This window comes from Arvicola amphibius, chromosome 7, assembly GCF_903992535.2.
Source record: "Arvicola amphibius chromosome 7, mArvAmp1.2, whole genome shotgun sequence".
NCBI lineage: Eukaryota > Metazoa > Chordata > Mammalia > Rodentia > Cricetidae > Arvicola > Arvicola amphibius.
The window spans coordinates 93,264,484-93,291,417 of NC_052053.1; the positions used below are offsets into that span (position 1 = coordinate 93,264,484).

Here is a 26,934-nt window from a genome sequence, read left to right on the forward strand (position 1 = left end):
AGGAAAGTTAGCATCCAAGCACACCTTGGTCCTGCCCCTTGGGAACCTGGCACAGTGCATCACCCCCTCTGAGCATGGCAAGCAGTACCCTGACTACACACAGGTGCAAAGGTCCCTTTAAGAGACAAGCCCTGCTCGCTCCTGCTGTCTTTCTGCCTTTCTTCCTAAGAGGCAAGCAGGTCTCTGCCTCTCTCTCTCTTCTCCCCCTCCTCTGTGTCTCTCTCTTCCCTCCCCTTTATTTACCCTTCTCTCCATAAACTCCACACCCAAGCTCTGTCTTTCACCCTCCATGGGAGCCGCTAAAGGTCCCACTTCATGCCTTATTTATAACACCTGTGGCTTGGATCTGAGCTACTCCCAGAAGCATGTAGCAGCACGTCCCTTCCTGACAAATACATGCTTGTCATCTGGATATTTTCTTAGTGAGGCTCCTATTGGCCATTTTTGCCCTAAAATATAATTGTTTGCCACTGCCTCCTCTGTAATGATTGTTCTGTCTCTTTAAGAGACAAGCCATGCCCACTCCCTCCCCGCTGAGGCGGGCTTATCTTCAGCTTCCCATTTCTCTCTTGAAGAGGCAGCATCTGCCTCTCTCCCCACTTCTTCTCTTCCTCTTCTCTGTCTCTCTGTCTCTCTGTCTCTCTCTCTCTCTCTCTGTCTCTCCTCTCCTCCCCTTTTCCTTTCCCCTCCATAACCCACCTAATAAATGTCTAACCTCACTCTGCATGGTATGCCTATCTGTCTGCCCCTTGCCTGCCCACCACCCACATGGCTAGCTGTCGGCAACCTTTGGAGACCTGCCACGTGGTCTCCTGCCCTGGCCCTGCCTGGGACTGGTTGCTCTCAGGACCCGCTGCCCCCTGCCTGCCAGGGATCCCGCAGCAAGGTACTCAGGGATCTGCAGCATGGCTCCCTGGGGACCAGCCAACTGCCCACATGGCTGGCTGGGGACAAGGCACCTTCCTACCAAGTGGTCTTGTGTGCTATCCCTGCTTGGGACTGGCTGCTTTTGGGATCCCAGCAGCTTGCAGCAAACTCATTTCATTCTCCTCCTTCCTTTTGAATTTCTGAGACGGCTGTGTAGCCACTGAAATCCACCTGCTTCTGCTTCCCGAGTGCCTGGACTAAATGTGTGCACAGCACCACCCCACATTCACTTTCTTCTCTTGAGTTTGAGTTGCTCTTTGGATATTTGGGCCACGAGTCCTTCATCAAGATCTGCCTTTTTGCAGATATTTCTTTCTTTTTCATTTTCGTTTTTGGTTTTCGAAACAGGGTTTTTTTTTTCTTTTTTTTTTTTTTTTTTTTTTGTTTTTGTTTTTCGAGACAGGGTTTCCCTGTAGTTTCTAGAGCCTGTCCTGGAACTAGCTCTTGTAGACCAGGCTGGCCTCGAACTCAGAGATCCGCCTGCCTCTGCCTCCCGAGTGCTGGGATTAAAGGCGTGCGCCACCACCGCCCGGCTTGAAACAGGGTTTTTCTGTGTGCCTGCCCTGGAACTAGCTCTTATAGACCAGGCTGGCCTCAAACTCACTGAAATCCACCTGAGTACTAGGATTAAAAGGCATGTGCCACCACCCCCACTCCCACCCCGACTTGAATTGTAATGTAAATATCTGATATGCTATCCAAAGGGGTTTGAGACCCACAGGTTGAGAACCACTGCTCTAGAGCCTGGCTGGAAGCTGTAGGAGAAATGCAAAAGTCTTGGTTCGTGGACCTGACTGTATCCAAGAGAAGATTCCCACCACTCTGCCCTCTGCCTTCCACAGAAGGACCTTTGAACAGGCTGTGTGGCTCGGTTGTTAGGTGCTTATCCCGCATGCCAGAAGACCTGGGTTCAATCCCAGCACCTTGCAGTTATAGCATTCCGGATGCTTGCCTGGGGTATGAGATCCTGCTCCCACCAGCGCGCACACACACACACACACACACACATGTGCTTGCGCACACATACACATAAGTTCTTTTCAGCAACTCTGAATAACATGGAGAAATCAGCCACTCAGATTCTCAAGCCTGGAATTGTCTTGCAGTCAGCATTATTCAAAGCTGAGTTAGTCCAAGTGTGGCCTGAGCCTTTATTTCAAGAAGAAAAAAGCAGAGAATTAAAACACCCTACCCCTCCCACTGGGGTTATAAATACTGCAGAAAGTAGGGCTAGAAGGACTTGGGACCACAAGGGGGTGAATCTGCTGAGGCCTGTGGACAGTTTCCAAGCCGTCTCTCTTCTGAAGGGCTGCTGGACGTCTGTGACCGACTCTCGTGACACCATAGATTAATGTGCCTCCTGAGACAGGGACAACTTCTGGTCACCTAGATGAAGCAGCTCCGGGATAGCTGAGGAACAGCACCTGGGCCAGAGCACAATGGGGGAGCGAGACCAGGACTGCCGTAAAAATATTGAAATGTTGGCACACGAAAAAGAACGACAAAAATCCCTACTACTGCCCCTGCTCAGTCGGAGGAGGGTTTCTTCTAGAAGAAGAATGTGGTTTGCTGTTTACCTCATGCCGCAGCCTGACCCTTACCACACAGGCCTGCTCATTGCCCAAGTAACTGTGGCCTCCCTGAAGATGAGGACTTTGTTGGGCCCATACTTGCTCTACCGCCTGGAAGACACATGTGCTGGCTTTTCATAGTTGAGAGAAGCAACTTAAAAGGAGGAGTGTTTGGGTTTTGGATCACAGTTTCAGAGGTCTTTTTCTCCATGGTGGCTGGGAAGCAGGAGAGACAGGAAGGGCACAGGGACAAAGTTTACCTTCCAGGGCATGTCCCCACTGACCTGCTCCCTCCAACTAAGCCCTACCGCTCTGTCTCTGCAGCAATCTACCAGAAGGTTACCCCATTGATGGAACTGTCATCCTCACAATCCAACTGCTTCCTGAAGCCCCACCTCGAAGCCCGAATGCTTTGGGAACCAGGCCTAAAAGGCTACACACCACACCTAAAGCATAACAGAGCTCAGCTAACACTAGTTGAACCGAACCTAGCAGATAGTTGTATGAAACTGAGCAAGTCTCTCAGCCAAGCCAAGCCTCGGTTTCTTCAGCCATAGGATGCCTCAGTAATACGACCAATCTCACAACCCAGCAGGTTCCATCTTTTGTTCATCCTAGAGCATTAGGGAGTCACGTGGCCTTGCTGTAATTGCGCATGCGTGTGTGTGTGTGTGTGTGTGTGTGTGTGTGTGTGTGTGTGTGTGTGTGTGTGTGTGTGGTGCTGGGGATCAAGATCAGGACTTACAAAGTGCTAGGTAAGAGGTCTCCCATAGTCTTAGGAGATATGAGGCCCTCTTGTGGCTTTTGCAGGTACTGCACATATGTGGTACCAAGACAAGGCAAAGCAGGCAAAATATCCATACACATAAAATAAAATAAAAAGGGAAAATTTTTATTAAAGATTTAACAGAGCTAGCAAGGCACAGAAGGTCTGAGTCCAGGTCCCCATGTGCAGAACTGTTTCTAGAATGACTGTCCCTTTACCTGGTTTGGGATCTGCTCATGGAGAGATGGGGCCAGCTTTGCAGAGCAAATGAGTAAGAGTCCCTTGGGACCCCATCCTCTCCATGGGAGCTCATACCCCAGCATGAGGGAGGGTCTGCTGTTTCCTCCCGCCTCCCAGTCAAAGGAGGAGGAGGAGGAAGCCATTTCAGGACATCCTGGGCTTGAGTAGATCCATCTGCACTGAGTGTCTCTGGGCAAGTGACCGCAAAGGACTTCCCAGCACCAGGTGTAGGGCAGTGCTGTGGACCACCTTGGGCTCTGTTTGGTGGAGCCACCAAGAGGACGCTAGATGCGTTGTGGCTTTGTTCGGCTCTGGGGTTTCTTTAGAAGGTGAAGAGCAGCTATGAGGGCAGTGTAGACCAGTCTCACAGTTGGCAGCTTTACAAGTCCTGATCTGTGGGTTGCTAGTTAGAGCGCTGTCCCTAACACGTTATCTATGTTGTCTCCAGATTCAGGTCTGCGAAGGCCTGGGCCCCTTTCTCTGCGGAGGTGTAACATCCAGTATGAACTCGTGCTTCATTTTGAAGGTGATGATGCATCGGGACACATCAGACCAATGGACCAGTGGAAGTGTCATCAATGTGGCAGGCTGATAAATCCATCTCGGGTCCCTTTCCCGTTGTCTACCATCTCTGTGGCTTACGAGGCATCTAGTGATTGCCACTTCTAGCTCTGTGGGTCTCATGAGCAGGATGACATCCATCCAGTGGGAGCTTTGCGATCCTGTGGAATATCAAGAGACTCCAACTTCCCATGGATCATACCAGGATGGGGAAAGAGAGTCAGAGTAACCCTCAATAGCTTGGTGAATGGGCACCTCTGCCTTCTCCATGAGAAAGTGAACAGATTTTGACTCTTTCCCCTATAGGTGAAACTTGAGAATGTATTTACCAATTAGTAGCCTCGCATGTAATTGCCACCTCTATGGTCCTCTTTCCGGCACTACAACAGAATACCCGAGGTAATCATGCAATTAGCGTGAATAATCTTAGCTCATTATTTCTGAGGCTTCAGTTACAACCGCTTAGCCCTGTGGCCTTGGACCTGTGATGAGTTAGGGTATCGTGGCACCAAAAGCATGAAAGAGGAAGCCACTTACCTTCTGGCATCCAGGAAACCCAAAGAGAGAGAGGAAGCCCCTGGGGTCCCAATATCCTCTTCAAGGGCACACCGCTAGTGACCTAACTTCCTCTTACATAGCTACACTTCTTAACAATCCAACCACATTCTAACACACCACCAGCTGAGGACCAAGTCACTAAGGCTTGGGTCTTCGCGGGGGAGGGGAGGGCATTCGCCATCCAAGCCTTGGTACCAACTAAAGCCAGCTACTTTGTATCCTACCGGTTAGTGGAAGCTAAGAAGAATGCATTGCCCGAGTGACTGAGCAGTATTGTCGGCTGTGATGACTACACACGCAGCACACTGGCAGCAGTCGGCTAGATTCACAGTAGTTCACCCTCTGCGATCCACTTTGCACGGGGGTCAAACAAGTGGCTTCCACCTATATCCTCTGAGTCCCCACAGCAAGAGCTTTTCCTCTGCATTGCTAGAGGGCGAGCTATTATTTCTGACTTCTCGTGTGTGTGTGTGTGTGTGTGTGTGTGTGTGTGTGTGTGTGTATTGGGGAGGATCGGGGGTGGAACAGTTTCAGATGCATCTGCTCAGCTTTTCCCATCAGAGGTCACTCACTGAGTGGCGCGGGTGTGTGGGTTCACACGGGTTCGTGAAATGAACACTCAAAGACACCTTGAGAGCAAATTTAGCCTTTCAGCCGCAGGGGGCTCAGCCTCTGTGGACTGAAGCTTTTTCCCTTTGCCTCTTGTATTTTTATTTTTTCCTGTGTTTACACTTTAGCTAGTAGATTTCTCAAAGCAAACTAAATGAAGCTTCCAAAAATACAATGCCAAGTGCAAACACCTGATTCACGAGGTTCCACAGTTTTCCGGGGTTCCTTATAACCCAGTTTGCACGGCTTTGAATCCATGGAAAACTCTCAGACAAGACTCACATAGGGCAACAAAAGGTATCTGTAACACAAAGGATGGATTAGGGTTGTGTACCAACTCCAGAGCTAGGCCAGGTATGGCCCAGTGGGGGTTCATGGCTACTGAGGGTTACTTGCTAACCCTCTGACGCCAGGCCGGCATGAATTTCCACCACAACTGAGTGTCAAAAATGAACCTGAGGATTCTGCAGTCCCCAAGCTTCTCCCTCCCAAATGCACACTTCCAGCTTAGGCAAACGCCAACAGGAAGGGTGTGACTGTAACTCATGACTGTGGCCACTGTGGGGCAGACTAGGGCCAGTAACCATAGGGCTCTGTGACAACATCCACAGAGGCCACAGCCTTAAGGCTGTGACCAACACCATGACCCAAAGCAACCCGAGGAGGAAAGTGTTTATTTCAGCTTATGGTTCCACCGTGCTGTCCATGGGGGAGGGAAGTCAGGGTAGGAAGTCAAATAGGGCAGGAACCTGGAGGCAGGGACTAACGCAGAGACCGTGGAGGGGTGCTGCTGACTGGCTTGCTCTCTGTGGCTTGCTCGGCCACCCCAGGATCATCAGTCCAGGGGTGGCACCACTCACAGTGATCTGGGCCCTCCCACATCAATCACTGATCAAGAAAATGCACCATAGGCCTGCCTACATGTTTTCTCAATTGTGGTTCTCTCTTCCAAAATGACTTCAGTTGGGTCAAGCTGACATAAATCTGGCCAGCTCAGGTACCCTGTGTTAGTGCCATCTCACATCCTTTAAATTAATGGACATGGCCCATTATTATTAATGGATTCAACAGTCCTCAGAAGAGCTGAGAAATCCATTTCCCTGCTGTCGAGGGTCTGGACTGTAGGAAGTTCTTCAGCAGAGTCCCTAATGCCTTGCATACTGCATTCTGGGTCTGCGAGCTGACGTGCATCCAGACCTGGAGGAGAACTTTGATGCCCACCATGCAATGATGCCCTTCATGTCTCAAACAGGCCTCACCCATACTTCAATTCCACAATCACCATTGATGCCAGGCAGCTCCAGTCTCAGGGCAGCTTTCCCTATGGCGAATCCAGTACCAAGCTTCTCTGAGATGCTGCTGTCCCTCCTCACACTGTGCCTGTTACCTGGAAGGGGGGAGAGTGCCTCTGGGTCTCTAGGGAGCACTGTCAGGTGATGATCTTCCTGATAAGTTTTCCAGTCCCCACTTAGTGGGAATCCGCTATCGCTGAAGTAATAAGCCCATCAAACCGAATTAACAAAGTCAGGTTTGATCTGAGCAAAGCACTCCTGGGTGACACTCAGGAGGGTACGAGAGGTGTCCCATGGCAAATATGACTACCAGGTCTTAAGTAGCCTATGGGCGTGGTCTTGAGCAGCCTCAAGGAGGGGCTGACTTTTGGCTTTGGCAGGCTTTCTCAGGGGCGGAGTTGGAAGACGGCAGCGTCAGGGGAGGGGCCAGTGCTAGGAGCACTGAGTGGGGTTTAGAGGGGGCAGCTCTGGGCGGGGGAGGATGCCGCTCCGAGTGCTGAGGGAGGGGTCTGGAATGGGGCTCCGAGCTGGAGATTCCAAACATCCCTGACTTTTGGGGTGTATATGGAGGCCGGTAGTGCCTTCACCTAAACCCTTCCCATCTCACAAGTCAACTTCTTGGTGGGCCTTCTGGGCTCTTCCCTACCGCCCCCGAGGAGACACTGTCCGCATGTTTCCACCCCGATTACAGGCCAGCATCTCTGTGCGCTGCGAGCGGCTACACGGGCAGTGGACGGGATACATCCCAGATGTTGACGCTGATGCTTGAGTCACAGGTGAGGCTCCCGCTTTCCCAGACTGCGGCTTAATCCTGCCGAGATGTAGAGATGCAACCGTTCCCGCAGATACTTGTCAGCCAGAGTCTGGGCGTCCTCCAATAAGTGAGCAATTGCCTTTCGGCCAGGGACTGTGTTTCTCTGGCCTGTGCCTAGAGGTGAGTGTGGCCGAGGTGGGCCTGAGGACAAACACCAGGCGGCAGGGCCTGCTTCACTGCTGCCTGTGCAGGTGACCTGGTCGCCTCTGCTTCTCCACAATATTCAACAGATTCTGGGGGTTCATAATTCTCAGTCACTCAAATGCCCCCTATCAGGTGATAGGGTCTCTTGCCCTAAAAGGTTCTCTTTTAGGGCCCTAAATATGATATCAGACAATTCATCAAGGGGGTTGGCAAGATGGCTTGGTAGGTGAGGGAGCTTGCTGCCAAGGCTTGACCACCTGGATGCCATCCCTGGACCCACATGGTATAAGGAGAGGACAGATTCCTGCAGGCTGTCCTCTGCGTTCCACAAGCATACTGTGGCATACAGACAGACAGACAGACAGACTCACACACACACACACACACACACACACACACATCTTTTTTGTTGTTTGTTTTTTAAGAAAGGAAATTCATCAAGGGCTATTCATTCACAGATATGTCTGCTGTCTTTACAGTCTGATTCTGGATCCAGTTCTCAGCACAGTGCACCCCGGTGCTATAGAAACAAGGGTCCCTTCAACAAAACACTACCAAGGTGGGCTCTGGTTTTCACAGCACCTGCCGAGTTCCTAGTCAGCTGACTTCAAAAGCAGAGGTCTGTGACTGGCCTCCAGGGCACTCAGGTGGCTCACGTGTCCTTTCCACCAATGTCACGTCTCGTTCCACATAGACTATCTGAGCTTCTGTGCTCCACATGGGCGCTGTTCGCTGCACCGTCCAGTCCGAGCGGCACCTGGCTTTGCTTGGCTCCTGTGATGCGTACCTTGAAGCCAAGCCTTCTGCTCTGGTGCTTAGTCAGCATGGTGGGGGACAGTATCAAGTGGGACCAGGAGAGAGAGAGAGAGACACCAGTACATGTGTCACAGGACCAAATGCCAAATCGCTTCTACAGGCCACCTCCACAACTCTCCCCTCTTTTATTCCCTTCCTCTCGCTCCCTGCCCCGGCGCGCAGCTCCCCTCCACAGCTCCCCTTCTACAGGCCTTCTTTAGCCCTACTGTAAGACCTCAGGGACTGTGGGAGAGGCCTCAGAACCATGCATCGGGAGGATGAAAAGGGAGAGTGCTCTCCACACTCTCCTCCCCACCAGTAACCACAGGAAGCTCTAGAAGCATCGACGCCATGAGTTTCCAGGTTGTGTGTGTATAGCACAGATGAATTCCAGGGTAGGAAGTGGGACTTTCAAGGCCTGCCCCGTGAGGAGGTGCCATCTGGCTGTGCCTATGTGGAGATGCTCACACCTGCTCAGAGTAGGTTGAGAGAGAAAGCAGAGTCGGAGGGGCTGGAAGTGAACACAGAGGGTGTCCAGGACAGATCTCCCTGTATGTACTGTCCTTTACAGCAGTGAAGGTGTGTGTGTCGTTTTGCTATCCTAGCAAGAAATAAGTCTCTCAAAATAGCTAGTGTTTATATATGAATTTCATACATTTCTATAATGCATTTTGACCAAATGCAGCCCTCTACCCCCTTTTGACTTCTCCTGGATCCACTTCCCACTGCTCCCAACTCCAAGTCCTTCTATAAAAAATAATCTATTGAGTCCAGTTTGTGCTGCCCATTAACTCATGGCTGTGGGGAAGCCACTGGGGCATGGTCAACCCTCCCAGGGGCCACACTCCTAAAGAAAAATTACTCTCTTCTTTCCAGGCAACTGTCACGGCTCCTCAGCTAGAGGAGGGAGTTATCTGAGTCCTTCCCTGCCCCATGCAAGAATGTTGAATGGCTTGGCTTTGTGCAGGTCTTGTCCCATGCAGTTTTTAATCGTAAACAGCGCATCCAGCTCGATGAGCCGCCCTTTTAACCAAATTTGAGCATTCCTAAATGACCAAGATATGCCGGTATGGTAAAGAAGCTTGTTTCAAAATTTCAGAACTTAAACTCTCACTATTTTGTATTAGCGTGCCTGTGTCTATGAATTTCTGTGACTGGATGGGTGTGTCTAGGTGGTCTGTACATGTATCTCTGTGTTGGGCCAGGCTCCTGTGTTTGTTTTGTCTCACAGATCTGTATGCCAGGCACTGGGAGTGGGTGTGTGGAGGAGGTACACCACACGTCTTGTGGAGCTCACAGGGAATGTAGCCTATCTTGCCGGGGTAGCAGGAAGGATCTTAGTTAAGGGATCTCCAAGTCTTCATTTCCTGGGTCATAGGCAGAATAATGGCCAACCCAGAGAGAGCCACATTTTAATCCTTGGAACCTGTTGTCATAAGCCAGGGAAACATGAAGGTAAGGTAAGGTGGGTATTTTTTGTTTGGTTGGTTTGTTTGTTTGTTTGTTTTTTTTTTTTTTTTTTTTTGAGATAGGGTTTCTCTGTGTAGCCCTGGCTGTCCTGGAACTCACTCTGTAGAACAGGCTGACCTTGAATTTACAGGGGCCTGCCTGCCTCTGCCTCCCAAACGCTGGGATTAAAAGCCTGCGCCACCAACGCCCTGCTGAAGATAAGGTCCTAGGTTATCTCGGTGGGGACAATGTTACCACAAGGGTCCTTACAAGGCAGTAGAAGGGCCCAGGGAGGTGACTCAGTTTGTGAACTCAGGGCTGTGCAAGCAGGAGGCCTTGAGTTCAATCCTTAGCATCCACATAAAAAGACAGGCACATCCACACATGCCTGTGATCCCAGCACTGGGAGGCGGAGACAGGAGAATCCTGGGGGCTGGCAGGCCAGCAACTCCAGCAGAACTGGTGAGATTCAGCCTTGGTGAGAGACCCAGTCTCAAAGAGTCAGATGGAGAGTGACTGAGGGAGACATCAGGGTAGACCTCTGGCCTCCTAATGTACACACATGAACATGCACACTCACACCAAACAAAGACAGGTGTGAAAAGAAAAAGAATCACTATTAGGGGGCTTGGGCATGAAAGGACATGTGTAGCTATTATTGTTGGCTTTGGAATGGGAGAGGAAGGACTGTGATTTTGGAAAAGCATGGATTTTCCTCGAGTCTCCAGAAGGGACTGTCCTGTCAATGCCTTAGCGTTAGCCCAGTGAGAAGCATTTCACACTTCTGAAGTCCGGAGCTGTGGGATAAAATATGTGTTGCTTGAAGCCGTTTCACCCGGTATAACGTCACAGCAGCAGCAAGAAGCCGTGCACCGGGACCCACTAAGTTCTGTCTTTCAAAGATTGCCCCCACCCTCTGCTTTCCCTACTGAAGGGGCAGAGTGGAGTTTTTGCCCAGGGGATGGGTTTGCAGAGTCAGCAGGGAAGGAGAGCATCAAGGGGGCAGGAATTAACTTTGCATGCACCTTAGCTGCCACCCCAGTGCTCAGGCACCAGGAGCTGCTGAGCCAGGGCAAAGGCGACTCTCCAGGGTAACACTTGCAGAGCAGAGCGTCCTCCCCAGGGCAAGGCCTCCTAGGCACACACAGGCTCTGAAGTGCTTCTCTTTCCCTCTAGGCTGCAACTGAACTTGCATAAAGTCAGAGCCAAGTGTTGCAATTTCAGAGTTGCTTTTATTTCCTGAGTTTGCTAAGGAAATAATTGGGGGGGGGGGACCCAAACCTTCTTTTTGAATTGGGATTTGCTCTTTTTATCAGGAAACTTGAACCAGACAAAGGAGGAAAAGGAATATAAACTGTGCCCTTGAGCACACACCCCACCTCTGGTGAGTCTGGAGTTACTGTACATTTGATGGTCATGCTTAAAAGCGAAGAAACAGTCACACGTACAGTTGAAACCCGGTGTCCTACTTACCCTTGGAGAATCCCCTGCTGGTTCCTGCCTACCCCGCGTCAATCCCAGCCCCTGGTTTGAGTATTTATAGCATTCTTGAATTTGCTGCTCTGTCTGCTACCATCTCTGTGTGTCCTTAAGAACGTATCCATTTACATGTGGAGGAACATGCCGTACCTTCCACCCTTCTGTATCTGCTCCCCTGCCCTCCAGCTCCCCACTGCGTCCGAGATTCATCCCAGTGGATAGATGGCTAACGACAGGCGTAGTAGGGGCTCATTCTAAGGGCTAACACGCGAGTCTGTGAAAACCCATCATTTGATTGTCCAGCCTGACGTTCACGGTGATTAGGTGACCCCTGGTTTTCTTTTAGCACAAGCAGCCTCAGTGGTGATCCTTGGGCGTTTTGGGGAGCCTGGGACTGAGCTTCCCCAAAGTACAGTCTCAGGTGGGAAACTGCTTTGTCACCACAGGTCACTGCACCGCGATAGACACTGCTCTCCCCAGAGTCCCACTTGCAGAGAGGATGGAAGCTTCTTCTAGCCATCCTGACCGTCTCATTCTGGTTCCTGCCTCTCTGGTGATGGCAAATGCGTCTCACCTGTCTTTCAGGCTGTGTCTGCACGCAACTCAATTGCTTCATCCTGGACATTCAGGGGGGAATGATGAACACGACACAGCTGTAGGAGCCCAGGAGCCTTGGGTCCCAGGCTTCCAACACATCACATGACAAGCCCTGGTCAGAATGCAAACTCTACAGCCGGCCTTCAGAGACTCAAAGATAGTCAAATAATTTTGTGATAAATACCAAGTGGCTTCTCTAACAGAGGGCAGGATACTGCTCATTTACCTCCATTCCTTCTTTGATCCTGAGAATATTCCCATTAAAAAAAAAGGTTAGGGTCCTACTGTCCCACGTTACAGATAAGGAAACACAAAGCTCTCCTCTGTAGATGGGCATGAGAGCTGGCGACCCGGTGTGTGCTGAGAACACATGAGGCTCTGCGCCATCACTTCTGCCTGCTGCCGTGATGCTCTGGCAGCCGAGGTCTCATCGCAGACAAATTAAGCTCAGACCATTTCCTTTCCCAGGGAGGCGTGGGCCCAGCTGTTATCCACCAGAGGAGCCGAGAATAGCATCCCGCCACTACCTAACAGGTCTGTGACCTTGGGTGAGGTCCCTCCTCTCTCTGCCTTGTCCTTCTGAGACTGTTGCATGGACCTCCCAGGAAAGCCGTGTGAACCAGCTGAAACACACAGTGTGTGACACACAGGAGACACCCTAGAGCTGGCTCTGATGGGGAAGCCAAGAATGTAACTAATGGAGAAAGTTCACACAGCCGGTCTGGATCAGGCGGACAGTGGTGGAGCATGCTTCAGTCCCAGCACTGGGGAGGCAGAGGGTGGATCTCTGTGAGTTCGTGGCCAGCCTGGTCTACAAGAGCTAGTTCCAGGCCAGTCGGGACTGTTATACAGAGAAATCCTGTCTTGAAAAACAAAAAACAAGCAAACAAACAAAAACCAAAGGGTTGGATCTATGAAAGTCCAGGTCTTGGCTTCCCAGCAGGAAGCTAAAGAAGCCACGACCCGGGGTGGACAGCAACCCTGCAGGGACATCTACAGGCCTCTTGTCGGGCTCTTACAAATTCTCATTTTCCTTACTCTCCTGGCTGGACAGTGCTGAAGAAACCCAGGGGACGGGTTATTACTGTGTGCTGCCATGTCAGACAGGGAGCTGGCCAGGTTCTGTCTCCAGGCTGCGGCTCTGGGTAGAGAGACCAACCACACCAGGCAAGTTGGATGGAGGGAGCACAAGGGGAAGAAGAGAGGGACCAACTGTTTATTAGCGACCTATTTTCCATTCCCATCCCTCCCAGACGCCTCATCGATGATTGAGAGGCCACTCAAGGTCACCGACACAAAGATCCAACACCAAGCAGTTCCCCGGCCCCAGAAGAAACACATTTCCAGGAAGGAGCAGCGTGGAGTCTGCGCTCATCCCGCTTCTCTCGAGCTGGGGGACTTTAAGCTTGGTGGGCCTCCGAGTGGAAGGGAGCTAATGGCAACCACTTTGTTGGCCTGGCTGAATCCTCACAGAAGCAGATAGCACATCGAGCTGTGCCTTGCACACTGTCACGTGTGGAGCGAGTGGCATCTGCTGTATGAATGACATTGAGCTGCCCCAACTCTGCAGGACAGATTTGACTGTGGAGATGAGAGCTACTATATGTGTCTCTAGGTCATGGACACCTCCGCTGGGAGAGCTGGCTCACTATACCATCAGGGGCCAACCTAGAACTCTCTAGAGTCTACAGCTCTCTCCCGAATTATATCTATAATGGTGGCCTCTAGGGGCTGGAGAGATGGCTCAGAGGTTAAGAGCTTGCCTGCTCTTCCAAAGGTCCTGAGTTCAATTCCCAGCAACCACATGGTGACTCACAACCATCTGTAATGGGGTATGGTGCCCTCTTCTGGCCTGCAGGCATACACACAGACAGAATATTGTATACATAATAAAAATAAATAAATATTTATAATGGTGGCCTCTTAACCCCCTATTCCCAGGGGTTCAGCATTCATCTATAAGGACAATCAGAGACAGCAGGTGATGGGAAAGCCATGTGTCTCTGGAGGTGGAGTTCCAATACCCGCCCAGTTTCTTGTGAACTGAGTGACCCTGGGTAAGTCATGTGCCCTCTCTGAGCCCTAGTTAAGCTATCTGTCTGAGAGGGGGGATCTGGTCTGTGCTGTTGTGGGAAGTAAAAGTGTGGTTAAGACTTCAACAAGTGGTGGCTTCATCTTGTCTCCCTGGGTCTCCAAATCCCCGTCTATGAACCGGGACCAGTGGCCGCCCCTTTGACAAAAGCCACCATGCAGTTGAAGAAGGGTATTGGGTTTGAAGCAAGCAAGCAAGTGCAAGATGACCCCAGCGTGCGCTCCATGGGGCAAGACCAAGGTTTGTTTATTCCCTAGCAAAGGTTCCATTCATTGCCGCGCCTGGCCCACTCAAAGCTGCAGCTTCTGTGGAAGCTGAAGAGAGACAGTTCTGCTGTTCAGAGTACATACTGCTCTTTCAGAGGACCCGAGTTCGGTCTCCGGCAAGCACATCAGGTGGCTCACAAGAGCCTGTCACTCCAGCTCCAGAGGGACCCAAATCCCCTAACCTCTGCACATATCATACAAAGACATACACACACAATTAAAAATAATAAAAATAAATATTAAAAAGTTTTGGCCTAAATAAATGAAGCGAGTACTCTCAAAACTGGGATGGATGGAGTTCTTTAACCTCTCTAGGCCTTGGCCTCCTCATCTGAGAAATGGGCATATTCAGGCTTACCTGGGAGGGCAGCTATGGCATTACTCCCAACGCCTCCTGCCCTGGGCATGTCCTCTCCCTGGGCAGACACCACTCGAGGCAGCTGAATAATTAAGAGCAATGTTTACTGAGCGATACAGGACTGAGTACTAGGAAGGGTTTACAAGAATGGAAATGTACCCCCACCGCCTGGCCACCACCCCTCAACACCCAGAGCCTACAGTACTTAGGAATTACAACGGCTGTACCCAGTGGGTGGATGTCCTAAACGACAGACCATAGCGTATTTGTACTGTGTCAATCGAGTGATTATAGAAATCCATATATATATTGCTCATATAAAATCTTTTTTTGTAAAAAATATTAAAAAAAAAGAAAGTATAAAAAAAAGGTGTGCAGTTGGAAGCCCCGCCAGGACAGCCAGTCTGTAAACATTCATCGACTGAGTGTGTGCTTTGGGAGGGCGCCTGCGCCTCAGTGCCACAGCAAACTCCAGCAGGGCCACCAGGCTGTGCCACCTGGGCAGGGCCATCACAGCCCCGCAGTGCACCCCTTTCCTACGGGCTTTGGCAGGGCTGGGGAGGGTGGATTGCAGTCCATGCTGAGTTCCATCCTTGGCCACACCGTGTTTGGGACGCATGGCTTTTCTCGGCTGCTCGGTAGTCTTTTGGGTGGGGGTCTTGGCAGAGAGGCCAGAGGAGTGCCTGAGGAGGCTACCTGGCTGGGCATCTCTCTGGCTGAGGTGCCCTTCAAGCTGGTCCTTGGAGTGGGACAGCCCCTACCTGAGGGTCAACTTTGGTCTCGTCGCTTGGTCCCTCTTCAGTCTGCTCTTGCTCTCGCGTGGCTGGGCTGAGTTTCAGAAAGGAGCCGGCTGGAGGCCAGTTATGCCAAGCCTCATCGTAGAGTTTGTCATGCGCCCAGGGGGAGACCTCCATCACCTCTTCTCCTCCTGCTGCCCCCCTTCCCCATCCTCCGATGCCTCCTCCAAGCCTTCAGTCACTTCTTGTCCAGCTGCTCCAGCAGCGGGTTGCCTTCGGACTCGGGTGTCCTGACGCTGTCTGTGCGCACGATGCAGGTTGGGCGGTGGCGGTTGAGCATCAGGATAAGCTGTTGCCGCTCCAGCTTCAGCTCCTCTATCTGGGTCTTCAGCTCGGCGTTCATGAGCTCCAGACGCTCTGACTCCTGTGCAGACAGAGACACACCGTCAGCCGCCCCTGCCAGCCTGCTCCCTAGGAATACCCAGACACCTGTCCTGTTGGCATGGTTTTCTGCCTGCCAGTCCCACAGAAGCATCTGGGGGTAAGTGACCTTTTGCAGGCAGTGCCCTGTCACGCGGTAATGACCTCTGCCACAGTAGACTGGGTCCAGATGACATGTGGGGAATAGTCCAACTCAGAGCCCTTCTTGCTCCCTTCCCTCTATCTGCTCCAGCCTCATGGCCTCCTTGCTGTTTACTAAAAAACATACCCAAATGCTCCCCTGCAACAAGATCTTTGCACCCCAAAAAGGTGTGTGTGGGAGGGGAGGCCAAGAATGGAGGCCAGGTGACTTTGGAGCAGGTCCGTAAAGGGTAGTCCAAGGTGGCCCACAGGTGGCAGCACAAAACCAAGAGCTTTACTACATGGTGGCAAATGTCTGATGGGATTGATAATCCGAGTGTGCCTCCTGGCCATTAGCTTGCAATTACTTAAAACTTTCCCCTCTTCCCTCAGGATCCCCCAGAATCTAGGAGTCTCGCCCACAGAGAGACAATCGACAAGCAACCTGCTGGACCCCAAATGAGGTTTCAAACTGGTCTCAGATGAGACTTCCTAAACACTCCCAGCCCTGAGGAGAGGAAGGGATGCTGAGGGTGTGATGGGGTGTGGGTGTGGGCTTGCGTGTTCACAGTCGGGAGAGGTGACAAGCATGCCTGGTGTAGGCCTGGGGCTCACAGTAGGACCATCACACAGTAGGACCATCACACAGTAGGACCAAACAGCACAGCAATGGGCCTTCCAGATTTTCAGTTACAGCCCGTAACTGCAAGTTCTCCTCCTGTGTGAACGAAGGAGCCTCAGGCCAGCGAGCTCTCCGTGGAAATGACCTTGTCCCCAGGTATGGAGAAGGGTTTGGCTCTCACAGCTGAGGCTGCTTAACTGGCAGGCGGGGGATGGAGAATAAAGACCTGTGTTTGTAACACACAGGCAACCCTCACAAGGACATTCCGGCTCAAAACGCCAATGGTGCAGATGCTGAGTGGCCTGTGTTAGTCACAGAGCAAGCTGGGTGACCAGTGCTTCTGCCCAGTGGGGTGCAGTTGGGGCAGCCTCCCTCTGAGACTCTGGGCCTTCTGTGAAATCCCCACACCTCCAGTGAGGGAGGCATCTTCCTCACACTGCCAGGTTGGGATTGTTCCTCGTGCGCATCTCTGAGGTGGCTGCATGGGCTCCCGGAGAGTTCAGAATAGCTGAGGAAGGCAGGCTTTAGGATCACACCCTCAAAGCAACAGTTTCAAAAAGGAGAAAAGAAATGCTAAGGGGGAAACTCCCCCCCCCAAAAAAAAGTGTCTATGGTAGCTTCTATTGGGACAGGCTAAGACAAGACTGGAATGCAGGCCTGGTCCACACTTCTCAGAACTCTGAGAGATGGCTCGTGTTTCCGCCATCCTCCCCACCTCCTCCAACCCAAGTGGCTAACAATCTTCAGATTGTCCTCAGTCTTTGTATTGAGAAGCCTCTGGGCCATCTACCTACCTCTGAGGATGTGCCTAGGCCTGCCCTGGCGATAAACAATTTGGGGAATCCAAAGCCTGTGAACTGCTCCTCCTATGGCTCCTGAGGGGTGTCCACTCAGCACATAGCAAGGCCCCCCAAAAATGACCAGCCATTCTGAGTGCAGGAGACCAACAGGCATTGCTAACAGCAGGGTGAGGAGCTGCCTTCAGATAGTTGAGGGGGCAGGGAAGGGCATCTGGGTAAGAACCCTCAGGCAAGAGGAGTGACAGAGGCAAGCCGTCACAAGGGAAGACAGAACCAGGGACCTCTGCGCTCAGCTCTCTAGGACACAGTCGGGTGCACAGTGGAGAGGGCAGAGAAGACAGAGCCAGAGGGCAGCTATGCAAACTCTGTAGGCTTAGACTCAGTCTTAAGCAAGTTATCTTGTCCGTTGAGAGGTGTTGATCCCCGGGATCAGGAGAGTTCCCACAGAGAAAGCACTGTAGAAACTGAAGGGCTAGAGGGGCTTCAGGGAGCCTCCCTTTAACATCTGGGCAGGAGGATAGTAGGAAAATGAAAGATGCTTCAGGGTCAACTCAGCAAGTCTTGAGGACCGCCTGGGTTTGGAGAACAGAGGAGGAAGGGCAGAGGGGGACAGCCGCATGGACACTAGAACGGAGCCTGGGAGGGGAGCTGGGCTGGAGGGTGCCAAATGGAGTCTGGAAGGAGTTTGGCCTTGGTTACAGTGTGCCTGGAGTTCAAGCTGGACATGGCTACCTCAATATAGCAGCATAAGCTTGTATTGCAAGTCCTCAGAAGCTGGAGGCAGGAAGTTGGGAGTTCAAGGCCAGTCTTGGATACTCAGTAAGCTTGAAGCCAGCCAGGGCTATATGAGACTCTGTCCTTGTGTTCCAAACCCAAAACTGTTAAACAAACAAACAAACAAACAAACAAAAACCTAATGGAAGAATGTGACATGGCACTCAACACCACATAGAGCTACCGCCTCCGAACCAGCAGTGGAGATCCAGGCCCTGCTGTGGACATCTGTGTCCAGGTAAGGTTTGGGCAACTTGTCTGGGCTGTCAAAGCATCACTAACCTCTTCGTTGTTTTTTTTTTTTTTTTTTTTTTTTTTTTTTTTTTTTTTTTTTTTTTTTTTTTTTTTTTTTTTTTTTTTTGGTTTTTTTCGAGACAGGGTTTCCCTGTAGTTTCTAGAGCCTGTCCTGGAACTAGCTCTTGTAGACCAGGCTGGTCTTGAACTCAGAGATCCGCCTGCCTCTGCCTCCCGAGTGCTGGGATTAAAGGCGTGCGCCACCACCGCCCGGCCTAACCTCTTCTTTTTTGTTTTGATTTTTGAGACAGGGTTTCTCTGTGTAGCCCTGGCTGTCCTGGAGCTTGCTCTGTAGCCCAGACTGGCCTTGAACTCAGAGATTCGCTTGCCTCTGCCTTCTGAGTGCTGGGATTAAAGGCGTGCGCCATCACATCCAGCCCTGACTATATATTTAAAAATGCCCCAGGGGACATAAAAGCGAGTTTCATCAACTTTTCTAAGGGTTGGGAAGCAGCTTGTGTCTGGGCTAAATGTTGGCTGTTTGCTAGCTATGCTACTACTGTGAAGAGCTCTCTCCATGGGAGGAGAGCCACTCATCCCTCAGAAATCTGCCAGCAGAGGGGGCCCTTCTTATCCTTCCAGGGTCAATGCGACCATGAGGAGGAAAGCACCCAGGGAGAGCACAGATTATCTTGGGAATGTAATAAGGTCTCCTTGCCTCCAGGGTCGGAGGACCTTGCGCTGGGTATAGCGGCACAGCATCAGCCAGCATCATAGCAGAGAGACACCTTAGGCTGCAGACGGAGGCTTTGGGGTAGGCCCAGGGTCTGTGGGGTGTGAACTGACCAATCCAAAGGCCTGTGCCTGCCCAAATTCAGGCCTTGGCTGATCTAAAGAGGAGAACTTTCTCAGAGGTCGCCTCTCTTTGGTGCACTTCAGTGACCAGAGGTCAGGGTAGGGGTGAGGGTTAAGAGCTACGTTCCGCGAGTCACTCGGGTCTGCAGGCATGGCCAGCACAGTGGTCACATCCAGATTTCTCCTTCAAGGCCGCAGATCGTGAGGTGTGTCCAGGGAAGAGGGACTGGGCTGGAGCCCACATGGTGCTGCTCTCCAGGTCTAAGCTCACATAGTTTTCTCCATCATGGCAGCCACATCTCTTACTGGGACAGCACAATAGTATTTCATCTGCCCCAACCCCAACCCAGCGGACTGCCCCGCATCCAGTGGATTCCTCTGATGGGCTGGCGCCTTTCTCCTCCTGAATCCTGTCGTGGGTCCCCATGACCACAGATAGTATTGTGTAATGGGGACACTCATGAGAGGGGAAGAAGGTGTCCTAATAACGGGGGCAGGACAAGAGGGATACACGGGTCTATTTCAGACAAGCCAGTATGTAGGATATCTTTAAAAATGAGGCTCTGGGTCTGCCTGTCCCTGTGTCCTTCCACGTGGGACGCTAACCTCCAGCTACATTGATAACGTTCTTTCTAATCCTCTGAACACACCCTTAAACAGCAGCACCTGCTTTCGTACGCGCTGCTTCTGATGCCCCCTTCAAACCCACATTCCCCATTCTTTTTTGTTTTTTTGTTTTGTTTTGTTTTGTTTTTGTTTTTTGAGATGGGATTTCTCTGTGTAACAGTCCTAACTGTCCTGGAAGTAGCTCTTGTAGACCAGGCTGGTCTCGAACTCACAGAGATCCGCCTGCCTCTGCCTCCCGAGTGCTGGGATTAAAGGTGTGCGCCACCACCGCCCGGTCTTGCCTTTCCCTATTTCGTCTCACCAATGGAATAGCTTTCTCAGTCCATTCTCGGGTGGGGCGCCGTACAGCAGCGTTGGAAGTCCCCACAGCACTCTGGGCTCCTGAAACAACATTCCTCACTAGCTACTGCTCCTCATTTGCCATCTGCTACCCACTGAGAACGGGGCCCATGGACCCATGCAGGGGGCCCTTGGCTATCACCTGCTAGACAGAAAGATGGATGAGTCTCTGCCCTCCACCTGCTAACAGTGTGGCCTTGGGCAAACAACTTGATCCCTCTGAACTACAGACCAGTTTCTAGAGTGTAAATAATTAATGTTACCTTATGAAAATGCTGTGACCATGTGAAATGCCTGGCGCACAGTAGGTGCTTCACAAGCTCACCTGGCACCGACTCTCTAGGCGTACAGTAGGCGCTTAGCAAGTGTTAGTAGGCTGAAAAGCCATCCATCTGGGGTTGGCTATCTAGTGTGCTGCTGTGTCACTGAGAGCCTTCGGTGTGGGCACATCTTGCCCACTGTCTGACAAGCTCCAAGAAGCTGGGGTCGCATGGGCAGCTTCTCCTAAGAAGCCTGGCTGCACCTCCTGGCTCTGTCCATCGGGTACTCGACAGATGGACATAAAACACAGAACTGCCTCATCTTTAAGGCCTGTATCTTTAAACGATGCCCTCACTTTAAGACCTCCCAGCAGTAGGCGATTCAGTCCTGTTGATTGGCACTGCCCTGCCCAGGGTGCCCACAGCTTGGGAGCGGTCTATACATGGCCCACACTGTTCATACCTGGGACCCCAGAACAGCTCTCTGCAAGACTGAGATGGGACCACAAACCCCAGTGTTGGAAAATATCAGGCCGATCCAGCCTTACCTCTTCATAGCAAGAAGGATGATGTCCACTTATGCTCTGCCACCCCCACTCCCACCCCCCCCAACAGCATGCCTCACACACCCCTGGAGCCTGAAGACCAGAACCAGAGGTTTGGAGACTAGTAGCGGGCTTTGACATCAGTCCGACCCTTCAGTGGCTGAGAGACCTGGGTGGGTCACCACCTTCATTGTGCCTTCCTCGCCTGCAGAAAGCGAACCACGAAGCTCCCCATCTTCATGGCTACTCTGACAACAAAATGAGATACAGTGCCTGGCTTTGCAAACGTTCACGACTATGGCTCATCGTTAGGGTGACTCGCGGAAGAAAAATGCCTGCCAGTTAAGGTAGCATATAGCATTGCTATTACTGTTCAGCAGCAAACCAGTGGTGGGGGTGGAACATGGCTGCCCACCGGGGCACTGCCCACCGGGGGACTGCCCACCGGGGCACTGCCCACTGGGGCACTGCCCACTGGGGGACTGCCCTGGGACTGCCTATCCAGCTTTCCACTCTCTTCAGGGCCACCATTTTTGGAGACAAAGGCAGCCGGGGCTGAGACACAGGACCCTGCTAGGCATATCACAAGTAAAAAGGGGCAGCTGATAGCGGGAGGCAAAGGCAGTACATGGAGCCTGACCTCCACATTCAGACCAGACCTCTGGTCCCTGGAGGCAGCAACGGAGTTCAGAGGTCATCTTCAGTGGGACTAAGTGCTGGGCAGTGGGGATGCACGGCAGATGAGACGTTGCAATAAATGGAGTTTTTTCCTAGTAGCCAGCCCAGGAGCTAAGTCCACTGCCCACAGACATGACATTGCCCCAACATCCTACTTCATTAGCGTGTACCCTAACACCATGGCAGCCACGGGGGCCAAAGTGGATACTGCTGGGTTTGGACCACTGCGTCAATCAGTACCCAGGATCTAAGCTCAGTGGGGGGAAAACATGGATCTTTCTACCTTCTCTGGGTTGCCGTGTCTGATGATGCACCCGATTACGGAGCACATTGGCTGCAAAGGCCAAGGTGCCTCCCCTCCACCGCGGCCCCGCTCACCCTTTGCAGAAACTCCGTGCGTTCCTTCTTCTTGTTCCGGCATCTGGCCGCGGCCACTTTGTTCTTCTCTCGGCGCCTTTTCCTTCGCTCTTCTTCCTCGTCTAGCTGTGAGGGCACAGAGCCACGGATTAGACACCACGGGTGGCCCTGGGCACAGCTTCCCACCTGACACATGGACAGACAGGGGGACAGATCCCCCTTTTGCACCCACATCTCAGCAAACACCTCCGTCTCCTGGTCATAGGATGATACTCCTCAGAGCAGGTGGGTAACATGGGGAGGAGCCAGTGTCCCCCACCCCCCCCCCCCCCCGCCACGGGCGGGGCTACCTGGCTTAGCCAGAGTTTCTGAGGCAGGCGGTTCCCCGCAAGGGAGTGGGGCAACCCGTTCTGCCTGGCACAAGCCCTCTGGGTGTGATTTTTTTCCAGGCCAGCAGCTCCCAGGCACTTCCTTTAAAAACACCTTGGGCAGAGACCAGGTTCCCATTCTGTACCCACCCCTCCCAGACGATCTTCACACCACCTCTTGGGCTGGGATTTCAAATTCTCACCACCCATCTCTGCCAACTGGCTCCTTTTCTTGGACCCCCAAGTTTTTGCTCTATTTCCCCAGGCTGTCACTGTCACAGTGACTCTGTCCCCTCACCTGACTGGAATTCTCTTCCTCTTTTTTATAGTCCCCTCCTAAGACTCCAGCTGGAAGACAGCTAGGAGGTACCAGCACACATCCTAGAGTCCCCTGAGATTACAAACTAGCCTGTCTCCCCGGAAGGAATTCAGGAACATAAAGGAAGGCCCATAACCCAGGGACAGCAAAAGCTCACCCCTTACCCTCCCTGACTGGCAGTTGCTAAGGTTTCGCTGTCAGTAATAACAGGAGCTACCTCTTGTCTACTTTGGCAAATAATCCCAATACAAACCACTCTATCCCCAAGATCACGTGACTGCTACTGTCCTGTTTTGCAGACAGTAAGTTTGACGCTTAAAAGGCCACTTTATCAAAGGCCACAGCAGAGCCAGATCTTGAACTTGGATGGATTTTACCAGTTTCAACCTTTAAAAAAAAAAAAAAGAACCAGAGGCTTCTGTAGCCAGGGTTGTTCCCCAGCTCACTACGTAGCCGAAGATGACCTTGGATTTATAATCGGCCTGAGTGTTAAGATTATAGCTGTAGGCCATCACAAATCAATTTATTAGATGCTGGGGATGGCATACTAGGCAAACACTCTGTCAATCAAGCCACATTCCTTCAGGGGTATTCTGTTGGGGTGGCTTGTGCTGTCCTTGCCAACTAGGGAGATCTGGAGGCCTCAGAGGGCCAGTTGGACTGGGGACAGCTCCAAGTCAGAGGCCACAAGCTGTGGTGTTGCTCTGGGCTTGCTAACTCTGTCACTTCTTGAGTGGGATAAGGTTAGGGGGTGACTCTGGCAGTCCACAGCCTGTGACAAGGCCTCAGCCCAAAGGGGCATCAGCCAGGAAAATAAGTGCCCTCTCTGCATGCCCTTCTGGCACAGTCAAGAGCACGAGGAGAGGACCCAGGCCAACACTCTGGCCCAGGAAACAGACCCTGGCAGGGTGGCTTACTTCCTCCTTCATCACCACTTTAAGACTCCTCTCTAAGCCATACTACCCCCGCCCCCCAGGAGGCTGTTGGAGAGGTGCCTCATGGATGCCACCACACCCGACACCTCCCAGGCCCCTGGCCTCCTTTGAAACTGAACCAGAAGTGACAGCTCCTCTGGCTGACCTGCGTCTAAGGTACAGAAACCTGGCTCAAATTGATTCCGCCCAAACTCAGCCTCACCCCAGAGCAGGCCGAGGTAACTGTGACATCAGGCAAAGGGAAGGAACTGGAGGAAGTGGCTGGCAGCGCAATCTCCTCTCGCCAAGAGGTTTTGCCCACAAACTGCCATGGTGATGGGTGCAGCCTGCTCCTGCCAGGCTCCAGGGCTTCAAGCCTTCCCCTAAGCAGCCTGAGGAGACGTAGTCCCATCCCGGGAACCTGGATTCCCACCCCGACCCCTTCACAAGGATTGGACCAGAGTTGGGAGCGACATTTTCAGGGGCTGTGACTGCAGGTTTAACAGGTCACCTGGGTCACTTTGACCCCAGAGCAGTGGGCCATTCTGTTCACCTTCTGAGCCAATCAATCCCTCCTGTCAATCCTTTTGACTCTGGAGGCCACACCCTCCTGCAGCAGGTCAGACCATCTACCCTAACTAAGGGGACTTTTCTTTCCTACTTGGTAAACTCCTTCTCGTCCTTCAAGAGTAAATGTCACCTCCTTTAGGAAGGCCCCTTAGATGCCCCTTATAGGATCCCTGTGCCACTACAGAATTCCACTCCACCCCAGTGAAGGTGACCATTTGCCATCCCTGCTCTTCTGGAGAATGGGTACCTAAGCAGGCACTCAGTCAGTGACGATGGGTGAACAGAATACAGAGTGTAGAGAATGGACGGATTCTATCTATAGACTTCGATGGTTGAGGTGACATCCAAGGGATGCCTCTGCCTGTCTGTACGGGGTTGGGAGGGTGGTACCTGTCTCCTCCAGAAGCACACTGGCGGGAAGCAAGATCTAGATGACCAGGACATATCTGTAGAAGTTCTATGTAGTCCTGGCATGGATCAGGGTGTGAATTTAGGTCTAGAATCCCTATTCTGCAGCTCCCACTGCATACACACCAGGCTGCTTCTCCACCCACTCTGAGCCACCTTTCCCACTTACCACATCTTCCCCATTAGAATGGGGATACAATCTTCCGCTCCCCAAATGTTGCTTTGGAGCTGCCTAGGGGTGATATGGCTAGCAAGGTCCTTCCAGAAACAGGGCAGGGGCTCACAGGGCAGGGGCTCACGGGGCCTCTGCCTTCTCCATCCCCACAGTCACTGGGCTCCTCAACTGTCTGTGGCCCTCACTAGACAGAGACTACTCTCCCTCCCCTCCCTCAGTCTCCTCTGGCATCCCCAGGAAGGAAGCTAGACCTCCCCCTTCCTGATGCCTCCTGAGTTCTCCAAAGCATCTGACAGAATGTCCTCACCACACACAGTGCAGTTATCTAAAACCAGAACACCCAAGTGGGGGGCAGCTCTTACAGCTGGAAGAACCTGGGTGTCGGAGGTAGCTTCTAGCAGAAGGGATCTAGAGAATGGTGCAATGGAGTTGGGAGCTGGGGAGTCCGCCCTTTCCAGCCATCACCCTTAGCTCTGTCTGTGGTCTCCCCCAATTCCCAGAAGCCCCAGGGGTGAAGAAGTCTGCAAGATCAGTCAGAGTTGTTTCTGCACTGTACTCTGCATTGAAGGGAAAGATGCTTCAGGGACCAGCGACCTGAAAGGTCCCTCCTCACCCCACCCCAAGTCTATTCTCAAGTCCCTGCTGAGGGACAGGGAAGCCACAGATGCTGACCACAGCTAATGGGACAAGGTAAGGATGGATGGCTGACAGGAGCTGAGCTGTGTTGTGATGTGAAGATTCTAAAGGCTGCACACAGAAATGCACAGAGTCACCAACTCCCAGCATTGCCGGAGGCAGGGAGATCAGGCATTGAAGTATACAGGAATAAAGAGAGATCTGAGGGAAATGCTCAGCTCCAGGAGGGAGTCATGGGGACAAGGGGGAGGTGTGGGCCAAGATGGGTGAGCAAGATACCCAAGACACACACTGGGTCCCCTCACCCTGAGGGCCCTGTAAGTACAAGGTAAGTACAGGGAGAGGTATATCCTTCAATGTCTTATCTAGGCCCTGAGAGACGATTCCAGAAAGAAACAGATATATGCAGAAGGAAGAGACAAAGATGGGCAAAGAGAGGTGGGGCTTGAGGAGATAAATAGGAGACACAGACAGAAAGACAGACAGACAGAGACAATGGCAAACAGCAGCACACAGGCAGAAAAAAAGAAAAAAAACAAAACCATCTTGGTCCTCTTGATCCCACCCAGTAGGGCCTGACTATAGAGCTTGTCTTTGGGGTTCACGATGGACCCACGGATCTTGAGACTTTTTCCTTTGACGTGGAGTGAGCCTGAGGTTTCTACCACTTGCTACTGAAAAACACCTGGGACATTAGGTTCCCCCGCCCATCATCAGGGGTGCCTGGTGATACAGGAAGAGAAGGAGGTGGTCCTCGTGATCTTAGGAAGAACTACCCAGCAGTAAAGTCTAGAACCAGCCACGCAGAGCGCAGAGCACGGGTGCAGAGGGCCCTTAGACAGCAGCTATGGGAACAAGCAAATGGTGCCAGCACTGGGAAGACTGACGTCTAAAATCCTCCCCCTAGCTCCTGCTATACCATTGTGCTAAATGGACACGGTATTAAACTGACTCCGAACAACTTATCATTTTACTCGCAGATTGGTTCATCAGAGAAGCTTCTACGGGCAGTAGACAATGATTACCAGAGACCTACAACTGATCAACATGCCGAGAATGAGCGAGCCTGGAGCCCTTGGTCCTAAATGGGACAGCTACTTCCTCCCTCCCCTCCCAAAGCACAGAGAGCACTGCAGAAGAGAGACTGCAGCGTGTGTGAGCGCCAGAGGTGGCGGATGACAACAGCTGTTTCCAGGACACGTGTGGGCAGCTGTACATAGGAACTCAGAGCAGGCATGATAGCACGCACAAAACCTCAGCAAGCTCCAGACAGACAAGATCCCAGCATAGAGAAGGGAAGTGGACATGAAGTTCTACCCCAGCTGCTCAGAAAGGAGAGGCAGCGTTCTTCGAAGATGCAGCCCTTGAGAGTCCACCCTTACCTCAGTAGATAATCCTACACCCGCACACATTCTGGAGGCCTTTGGGTCACTCAGTTGGTAAACAATAAACACATGAAGCTGGGAGGAAATCGTTGGTGGGAGGTGAGAGGGGAACTGAGTGGAGGGAGGGTTAGCGTGATCAAAACACCCTGCATGCATGTATGAAATACTACACTCTCCCCAAACATTTAAAAATGCTCTAATAATTAGCTAAAGAATATTCCCTCTCCTTGCTGGTGCCTCCCATTGGCTAAG

General features: G+C 51.9%; 1 protein-coding gene across 3 annotated transcripts in view; it reads right to left on the reverse strand.

The window, feature by feature from the left end:
- Positions 1-12,999: 12,999 nt before the first annotated feature.
- The window catches only part of Jdp2 (Jun dimerization protein 2), a 43,385-nt gene continuing 29,450 nt past the window's right edge, over positions 13,000-26,934 (reverse strand). For all 3 annotated transcript variants that reach the window (XM_038336315.2, XM_042055433.1, XM_042055432.1), the window contains exons 3-4: positions 21,929-22,033; positions 13,000-15,679 (exon numbers count right to left, since the gene is read on the reverse strand). In XM_038336315.2, coding sequence (XP_038192243.1) covers positions 15,494-15,679; positions 21,929-22,033 — 291 coding nt within the window. In that variant the 3' untranslated portion in view covers positions 13,000-15,493. The remainder of the gene's footprint in view (positions 15,680-21,928; positions 22,034-26,934) is intronic.